The 8,918-nt window shown below is 50.5% G+C and overlaps 1 protein-coding gene across 2 annotated transcripts; it reads left to right on the top strand.

The window, feature by feature from the left end:
* The first annotated feature begins 655 nt into the window (after positions 1-655).
* Positions 656-8,457, top strand: LOC136964136 (KN motif and ankyrin repeat domain-containing protein 1-like). Of its 2 annotated transcripts, none has more exons than XM_067258109.1 (11): positions 656-723; positions 1,429-4,044; positions 4,190-4,300; positions 4,779-4,887; positions 5,215-5,394; positions 5,582-5,669; positions 6,518-6,737; positions 6,960-7,102; positions 7,422-7,622; positions 7,862-7,960; positions 8,057-8,457. In XM_067258109.1, the coding sequence occupies exons 1-11, from the start codon at positions 687-689 to the stop codon at positions 8,117-8,119; spliced, it is 3,867 nt and encodes a 1,288-aa protein (XP_067114210.1). In that variant the 5' UTR covers positions 656-686; the 3' UTR covers positions 8,120-8,457. The 2 variants fall into 2 exon arrangements, with proteins under 2 accessions (XP_067114210.1, XP_067114211.1); XM_067258110.1 differs by lacking the exon at positions 656-723 and adding an exon at positions 978-1,058.
* Positions 8,458-8,918: the final 461 nt, after the last annotated feature.

Here is an 8,918-nt window from a genome sequence, read left to right as displayed (position 1 = left end):
CTATAGTATCCTCTCTGCGATATATGCTTGCCTTTGAAACGGTCCCAAGGCACTACAGAGTGGTGTCAGTTTATCTGCAGTCAGATGTTTGTCAGGGCTTTGCGGTGTGAATAACCCAGATAAGAAAGGTGTCAGCAGAATAGGGTCTGTAGTTGGAAGAGGGTGGAACTGTTGTGTGTGTGTGTGTGTGTGTTTGTGAATATTAGGGAAAATCATTGTACAATGGGTTCCTTCTTTCAGATTGCATGACTGATTTGGAAAATAACGTCTTTACCTTAGGAAACAAAAACTTCAAATCTGCTTCCATATCGATACATTGAGAAGATGTCATGTAATATCATATCTAAACTGTGATAAAAGCTTGTTTGATTTGAGGGCTTACTCCCTGCCAATATCTCAACAGAATAATCTCTATTCTGTCCTCCTTGGTATTGTATTACCTCTTCCTAAGCACTGTGTAAGGCTATCTGTTATTGACCTATCTAGCTGGCCAGATGTATGTGTGCACGTACGTTCCTGTGTGGGTGTGCATATCTTCACAGAAAGAGAAAGGATATAAATCTTTCAGTAAATAAATATGAGTTCTATGTTTTTGTTTTTTTTTATGTTTCAAGGTTACAAAGCCTCGAACTGAACCAATGTGGATGGATTTCTCTCTTGTGCCAAAAGGAATTAATGCAGCAGTCATGGCTCAAGACACGCACATATATGGAAATGGATCAGGTACGGTGTGGATTGATATTTTCTAAAAATATGTGGAGACACATGCACTTGCAGGCATTTGTGGATGAAATACCAAGACAATGTTTGGTTATCCAAGACTCGCACAGTAATTATACACTTGGTTTGGTTTGAGTTTGGAAACATGGCGATTGGATGGCACTGTCAGCCAATGACATGTTAAACTATTTTCATAAGTCTACTCTATTGGTGAGTACTCAGTCTCATTTTTCTCCGTCTCCGGAGGGCTTAGAATGGAGAGAGTGGAAGACAAAAGTTAGAAAAGACTCAGATAAACACCAGTTCCACAACATATAAGGATTTAACATTTACTACCGGTAAGGAAAAGGTCTGCTTTGAAAGCTGTATTTTGGAAGCAGTTTGCAGGTAGCCAAATACCATGTTTTCCTTTTGTTGTGTGTGTGTATCATTTATTGTCTTTTGGAGTCTGCTTTTAAAGAAGATGCCCAAAAAGAATGAATTCCGTTAACAGTTCATGCACATTTGACCTAAAGTGAAAATGTTTTAGAAAAAATATCTCTTTTATTTTTTGTATGAAGATCATGAAATTGTTTTTCTTTTTGCCATCACTTTATATCGGTATAGCTTGGGAGTTCATAATTTACATATGCCTTGTATCTTTTATTTCCTGATATGAATATTCAGTTCACAACCAACGACTTAAGTGCTTTTCTCCGTCTTACAAAGTTCACAGCGCTGGAGATACTGTTCCCTGTTGCTTGGAGACTTCCTATGGTTACCAATTGGACCTGGACTTCCTCAAGTACGTGGACGATATCCAAAAGTGCTCCACGATGAAGAGGCTAAGCTTCAGGAGGAGGCCCAGAGAGGCCAGTAGTGCAGGGGAACCACAGAGTGGCACCACACCCAACCAATGGACCTCCTCAGAGTCCTTGTCCTCGGCCAGTAGCGACGACACTAGGTTTTCCTCCATCAGCAGAGGGCGTCCCCCTCTTCCCCCTCCCCACGGAACGTCCTCCAACGCCACCACGCCCTCTAGCTCGGAGGGAGCCCCGGTGTCTCAGAAGCCTTCAGACGGGAAGCCCCCCACTGGGGCCCGATCTCTGGCCGTACCAAGATACAACCCCCTGGTAGAGAGAACTCTGATGGAGACCCGGAGACGTTTGGAGCAGGAAAAGAGCCCCCTGACTCAGCCAGAGCCTCATCCCCGCCGCAGGCTCGCCAGTTTCGGGGGAGTGGGTTCCAGCGGGTCCCTGTCGCCGTTTACCGGCTGGGGCGCCTTTAACCAGGATACCAATGGGAACAAGCCAAGTGGTGCAGAGCTGTCCCTCCAGCCCAGCTCCTTGCTGGGCAGTGGCGTGTCCCTAAGGCCCAGCCCCCAGAGCTCTGGCAGGGCCACTCCAGTGACAGGCCTCAGCCCCCAGCACCTGCAGCACGTCAGGGATCAGATGGTGGTGGCCTTGCAGAGGCTGAAGGAGCTGGAGGAGCAGGTGAAGACGATTCCCGTCCTGCAGGTCAAGATCTCCGTCCTGCAGGAGGAGAAGAGGCAGATGGTGTCTCTGATGAAGAACCCGAACAAGAACCAAGAGCTGAGCGACGTCTTCCGGAAAAGAGCCCACAGTGCGGGCAGCTCGGACCGCATACAGAGGCCCCCCGGTGTCGGGAAGGTGTCGGAGCTCCGAGAGGATAAGACTGGAGAGGAGCTGGAAGCCAGGGAGCACAGTGACACCTCGGGCCTGAGGGAGTTCAGGCAGCTGACTGCTGAGATGGAGGCACTGGAGAGAACCATCAAGGGAGGCCGTTTGCAAGCTCGCCACGGACTGGACCAACCTGCGCTTTACAGGAGGCCTCACGTGGCTGCCACGGTCGGGATTGATGAAGAAAAGGACCAGGCGCCCTCTACATCTTCAAAGCAATACAAGAATGCGTCTGTGGAGACCAGACCGATCGAAACCAGGTGCGTCGCAACTGGTGTTTCTGAGGCCCAGCTCGGGATCGTCACAGACAGGGAGGCGGAGCTTGAAGCCCAACAGCAAATCATCGAAGCCCTGAAGGAGCGGATTTGCCAATTGGAGGCCGAGCTCAAGGATACCACCCTCCAGACGGAGATGGGGCGTCTGAGACTGGAGCTGCACGCCGCCGGTGCCCGGAACCGGTCCGATAAAGGCTCCACCGCCCGGCCGTCCACCTCCAGCACAGCCACCGAAACTCAGACCCAGACCAGGAGCGTGGCGGTGGGCAACCACACACACCTGAAGGATGCTTGCACCGGAGGAAGCTGGGAGGTGGCGGTGCGCTCTGTGGGGATGTTGTGTAGGCCACTGGTCAGGAGTGTAAGCTCTGGCCCGGAAGTGTTAATGAGCCAGTGGGAGGTCAGAGAGCACGTGGGGAGGAGAGATCAGTGTGTCGGTAGGCAGGTGTTGATGCACTCCAGGAGTGTGGGGGCAGAGATCAAGATGTGTGAATTGGGCATTAACACAGATGTGACCTTGGGGGATTTGGCTTCTGGTGATGGATGGGCAGTGGGCGAGACCGTAAAGGAGCTCGTTTCTCATGGCGTGGCCACGGAGCCAATCAGAGGCATCGACCTGGGGGTTATGGTCTCTCCTCAGACCGCCTCCCAACTCACCAACACGGCGCACAGCTCGGTGTCTCGCTTCACCAATACCAGCCGCTCGTTCAACACCAACTCCAGCACCAACACTGTCCTCAACACCCAAGAGAAGCACACCAACACCGCTCACGCTGTCACGCGGACGGTCGCCGTGGGCAACAGCAGCGTCCACGACCTCCAGGTGGTCGCCAAGACCCGCTCGGTCGCCGTCGGTTCCTCCTCCTGGGCAGGCGACGATCCGACCCGAACCACCGTCGCGCTTGCTAAGGGGACGACCCGAGACATGGGCGTGGGAATGGCTAGCGTCAACGAGAACTTCCTGGTCGGGTTGAAAACGCGAAACATGGCGTGCGGGCCCTCCCTCCTGCCCGACCCCACCAAGACCAGGAGTGTTGGGGTGGGGGAGGGGAGGATCCACGACTACTCCAGCCAATCACAACCTCCCCCGCAGTCCACACAGCTGTCTCCTCAAGGGCAGCCAGAGCCCGGCTTGGACCACTACATAGAGAAGATGCAGCATCTATTGATGGAACAGCAGGGCCTGCTGACGGAGAGCTACAGCGAGCTGGGAGAGGTGTTCACCCCGCCTCACAGCAGCCTCAAGCCTGGCACCGTGTTCATCCAGCCTCACAGCAGCCGCCTTGGCCCCATCAGCAGCCAGCTGGCCAGCGCCGTGACCAGCATGGACACTGCCATGAGACTGGGGCTCACTTCGCCTCCCTCCACAGGTACTGAAGGAGCCTCTTGGCAGGCGCTCGTTCAAACGTTTTTTTGACTGTTTAGATGGGATTCAGGCTTATTTTTGTTTTTTCCTCTCAATTGTGGAGTCTCATGCTGTTCCTCTCTCGCTCTCTCTCGCTCTCCCTCTCTCAGATATTTCAAATAGCAGTCTTCAAAATAACACACCCCTGGATGACATGCCCCTGGGGTTGGAGGTCAGGAGACAGACCCCGACAGAATGCCAACTGTCCACAGATGTGCGAGGTAAACCAATTTGTGTGTTTGTGTCTGTATATCTCTTAGAGACAGACAGACGGAGAGAGAAACATTGCCGAGAATGGCAGAGCAAAAATGGGGAGTATTCTGTTTTCAGACTGCTCCCAAGGCCTTTTATAAACGAGCATAAACGGCAGTCAAAGAAATAGGGCTCTGGTTTGGCATTGGATCTCGAAGGCCCGCACTTAAAATATTTGGCGAGGTTGGGTTTTGGAGAGTACACATCTCATTGCATAGTGGTCTGTGGCTGGCAGGCTCTAAAATTACATGTCAATGTAGGAGAATGTTTGGGTGTGTGAGAAGGAATGCTAGCTACAGAAGGACACTTAAAATGACTTTCCTTTTCATTTCACTGAAAGTCTCTTAACGTCAGATATTCTCTTATCCTCGAGTTTTAAAACATGCATACCTACCTATGTTATAATATAATCAATATATATGCATAGTAAAGTTTGTTTTTCTACAGTCCAGCCAGCCAATGCCTTCAACTTAAGATCTATCATGAAGAAACAAGATGGCGACACAGGCTCTATTGCGACCAGGAAGAGCCTGAAATTCATGGGCGTAAGGACAGGGTGAGTTTCTGATGCTTCCAATCAGAAAATGTTCTATCTAGATCCCACCTGGTTATTTAGTGGAGATGACAACCCTCGCAGTATTAGGCTAGCACAGTGGTTCTCAACCCTGGTCCTCAGGTACCTGAGGTCCTCCAACACACCTGATTCAAATGAATGGTCGTTAACAGGCTTCTGCGTAACTAGATAACGACCATTCATTTGAATCAGGTGTGTTGGAGCAGGGAAACATCTAAAACATGGAGGACAGGGGGGTACCTGAGGACAAGGGTTGAGAACCACCGGGCTAGTTAGGTCTTCAGTCAAATGGTTGTGTGTTGTCTCCAGGTGGGACCCACGGTGCCAGCCCCCCAGCTCTGAAGACGCCAGCTCTGAGGACGAGGAAAGGAATGGGAAATGCAGGGCGAGCGCTGGAATGTCAGATCGAGAAAGCGCAGAAGCGTGTACGAGCAAAGGCGCCGTCGGCGGAGGATGCCGAAGTCATTTAAGAGTTCAGCTACATGGGAGGTGAGTGCTTCCGTCTGTCAAGACCATGAGGATGGAGAATAATAGATTGAGTTCCTCGAATATAAAAATGTATACCCTACCAAGTATGCAGAATCAAACTGTATTCCATAAAATATGTTATTCTTATTAACTAGACCAGTCAAATATTTAACTTGGGAATATATGTCAACCGGGCCCCCCCCTGCAGGTTTAAACTGAGTGAAAAGGTGATGTCTGCATGTCAGTCCCTGAGGATCCACCTAAGTGATGAGAAGTCCTTAACCAGCAGGGAGCAGGTGAGTGGCATACCCCCAAGCTTACTAGAATAGTTAGGAATATATATATTTTTTAATTACATTTCCTCTGAAATATGTAGACACGTCTAACTCTCCTTCTCCAGGGATTCATGGGCATGGACATTAAAGGCAATTCTAAAGGGACGACCTTGTTCTGAGTTATTGTCAGTCAAGCTGTCAGTGACTCTCTTGGCTCCCGTCCTATCCCGCAGATAATCCGATGCTACAAAGGAGTTTTTTCAATTCTAGTCTTCTCATCGATGCATATAAAATACGAATTACCGAAAAATGTGAAGAAGGAAAAAAAAGATGTCGAAATAGTAAAGAATTTTGGATAAGGAAAAAACGGGTCTTAAATGTTCAAAGAGAATTTGGAGAGAAGTTAATATGGAACGACGGGGCTGAGTGAGCTGGGGATGAGGGCAACGTTAAGCGATCAGAATCATGTCACTGTGCAGCCAAACAAGCACCCTCAAGAGCCGTCTTAGGAAATGTGTTAGACAGACCATATAACCTGCTTCTTCGCCCATTTCGTGACTGGTTGTGTACTCTGAGTGCCCCAGAGAACCCCTTCTTAAAAAGCAGGATCTGTGCTTGTGGTGAGAGGCTGTGACTAAGCCTTGGCCGGGTCTTCACAACCCTCTTGACAGGAGGGTTTTGTGGTGGGTTTGACAGAATGATTGTTTTTTGGTGTTCGCTGTTTATTTCTATTCTGTTTCATGCCCATAATTACTACATGGTCCACGTTGTTCAAATTGCTCTACTTACAGGAAATTGAGGAGGTTGGCTAAGATTCTGTTTTCTGTTTTCTGCTTTCTGTCTGTGCGTATGCCTTCCCCTCCCTCCAGCGGTCTTGCCTGAACACACTCCAGCACGAGTGGTTCCGTGTGTCCAGTCAGAAGTGCGCCGTCCCCGCGGCGGTGACCGATTACCTGTCGGCCTTCAGGGCCGTCTCTCCTTCGGTGCTGAGACACGTGGCCAACATGGCCGACAGCAATGGAAACACGGCCCTTCACTACAGCGTGTCTCACTCCAACTTCCGCGTGGTCAAGACGCTGCTGGACGCGGGTACCTGCCCGGGGGGGGGGGGTCACCTGTCTGGTCTCCTCGGCCGTTTGGCAGGAACGACGCGTCTTAGCAGTGTGGTGTTGTGGTCGTATCCGTTTTGGAAACGATGAGAAGGGGGGGGGGGGCTCCTGTTTTCACCTTTGGGAACGCTGCATAAGTCCACCTGTTTCCCCTCCTCTCGTTGCATACCAGTCACTCCCCTTCTCCCTCTCCTCCCCTCAGAGGTGTGTAACGTGAACCAGCAGAACAAGGCGGGCTACACGCCCATCATGCTGGCGGCGCTGGCGGCCGTGGAGGCGCCAGACGACATGAGGGTGGTGGAGGAGCTCTTCACCCAGGGAGACGTCAACGCCAGAGCCAGCCAGGTCAGTCCCAGCCTGAGGGGCGGGGGGGGAGGGGGCGGGGGACTTCTCACTAGGGAGGCGGTGACATCTCCGACTCAGCCGTGATCCTAATTGTTCGGGCTATTTTGGATCTCGCCAACATCTTGACGACTGTGTTGGCGCTTCGATAACAGGCATGGCAGCGGGTGCAGTGGTTAGTTTGAAGGCAGGCTTGTGTGTGTGTGTGTGTGTGGTGAGGGGGTGTAACTTGTGGCGTGCGCCTCCGCTGTGCATCTGCGGATGTAACCCCTGACCCCTCTCCCCCCCCCCCCCCCCCTTCCCTCCCCTTTCTTATTTCCAGGCGGGCCAGACAGCCCTGATGCTGGCGGTGAGCCACGGTCGTATGGACATGGTGCGGGGCCTGCTGGCCCGGGGAGCCGAGGTCAACTTGCAGGACGACGAGGGCTCCACGGCGCTCATGTGCGCCAGCGAGCACGGCCACGCCGAGATGGTCCGCCTGTTGCTGGCCCAGATGGGCTGCGATGCCACCCTGAAAGACGGCGTGAGTCTCCGCTGACGCGGGCCCTCTGGTCTCTCTGTGTGTGTGTGTGTGTGGGGGGGGGGGGCTGTAGACTGTTTCTCTCACGCGCAGCAGGAGAGAAACGCTGGGGGGGCTGTCGCCGGCTGTCAACAGAGGGGTTTTTATCTGTCCGGCAAAACAAACTCTCACAGAGGGAAATGTTTGCCGCCTTCTGAAGTGCTATTGTGTGTGTCTGTCTGTGTGTGTGTGTCTGTGTGCAGGATGAGAGCACAGCCCTGTCCATTGCCCTGGAGGCTGGTCACAGAGATATAGCTGTGCTGCTCTATGCACACGTCAACTTCTCCAAAGGACCTGCTGGGGTGGGTAACACTTCATATTTTAAAGTCTTTTCCATTTTGATGTTTTGGATTTGTCGTTTCATATTATTTGTGTGTGTGTACCCTCTCTCACCTCAGGGAACGCCTCGTGCCAGCAACAGGGCCCTCTCCAGCTTCAGTGGAAGAAGCCACATTGAATGAAATGGTTGCCAAGTAACATGACTGTTCTATTCTGTGATTTGTACGGCTGGTTGTCTGAAATGTATTTTAAGCTTCTTTACTGTTCATCTATGTCCCACAGGTTGGTGGATTTCTGTCATTTAGAACGAGCCAATAAGCAAATTGATTACTGAATATTGTTTATAGAGAGTTGTCATTGTTTGTAGCTACCTAAACAATATATATTTTAATATATAGTGTGTTTCTTGTACATACTGTAAAGTATATCAAAGCACTTTGGAAATATAGCCTTTCGAATGACCAATTATGTATTAGAATGTTCAAGAATATTTTAATAAAGGTATGCCCTGTGCTTTTAATGTAATAAACTGAAATTAATCAAAAGCGGGTTTTCTTTTTTTGGTCCTACTTAGGTGCAAACAGTAATAACTAGATACTGTAGATTTCCAAGCAGCAAACTAATGAGCTCATTAAGGCATTTCCTTCTGTTCCTTCTGCTCTCATACCAAAGTGGATAGACACAGCCCCACCTGCTGGAAACACTTTATTCCAGTGCAAACCTACAGTAGAATCTATCCATGATATTTGCCTCCCAATAAAGATGGAGCATTCCAGCAAAATATTTAATTAGCAACCCCCCCCCTCTCCCTCCCTCTGTTTCCTCATGATGAACTCTTTAGCATTCCCTCTGAATGTTAGTGGACCATCAACATTCAGCCTCAAAGCTGTTTCTCTTTCAGAGAGCATCCCTAAATCCCCATCAGGCTGACACATGGGCCGCCACCTGGGCCGCCACCGGCACAGGAAGTGAGACACGTTT

Source organism: Osmerus mordax, chromosome 20 (assembly GCF_038355195.1).
Source record: "Osmerus mordax isolate fOsmMor3 chromosome 20, fOsmMor3.pri, whole genome shotgun sequence".
Taxonomy (NCBI): Eukaryota; Metazoa; Chordata; class Actinopteri; order Osmeriformes; family Osmeridae; genus Osmerus; species Osmerus mordax.
Note: the sequence above shows the minus strand (reverse complement) of the source record. Positions and strands in the feature narration are given on the sequence as shown.

Bases quoted from the DNA above. Each gene is read 5' to 3' on its own strand.
- LOC136964136 (XM_067258109.1), top strand. From the start codon at position 687: ATGGCTCAAGACACGCACATATATGGAAATGGATCAG. The intron at 4,045-4,189 runs GTACTGAAGGAG...TCCCTCTCTCAG, and splicing joins CACTTCGCCTCCCTCCACAG to ATATTTCAAATAGCAGTCTT. The intron at 6,738-6,959 runs GTACCTGCCCGG...TCCTCCCCTCAG, and splicing joins CAAGACGCTGCTGGACGCGG to AGGTGTGTAACGTGAACCAG.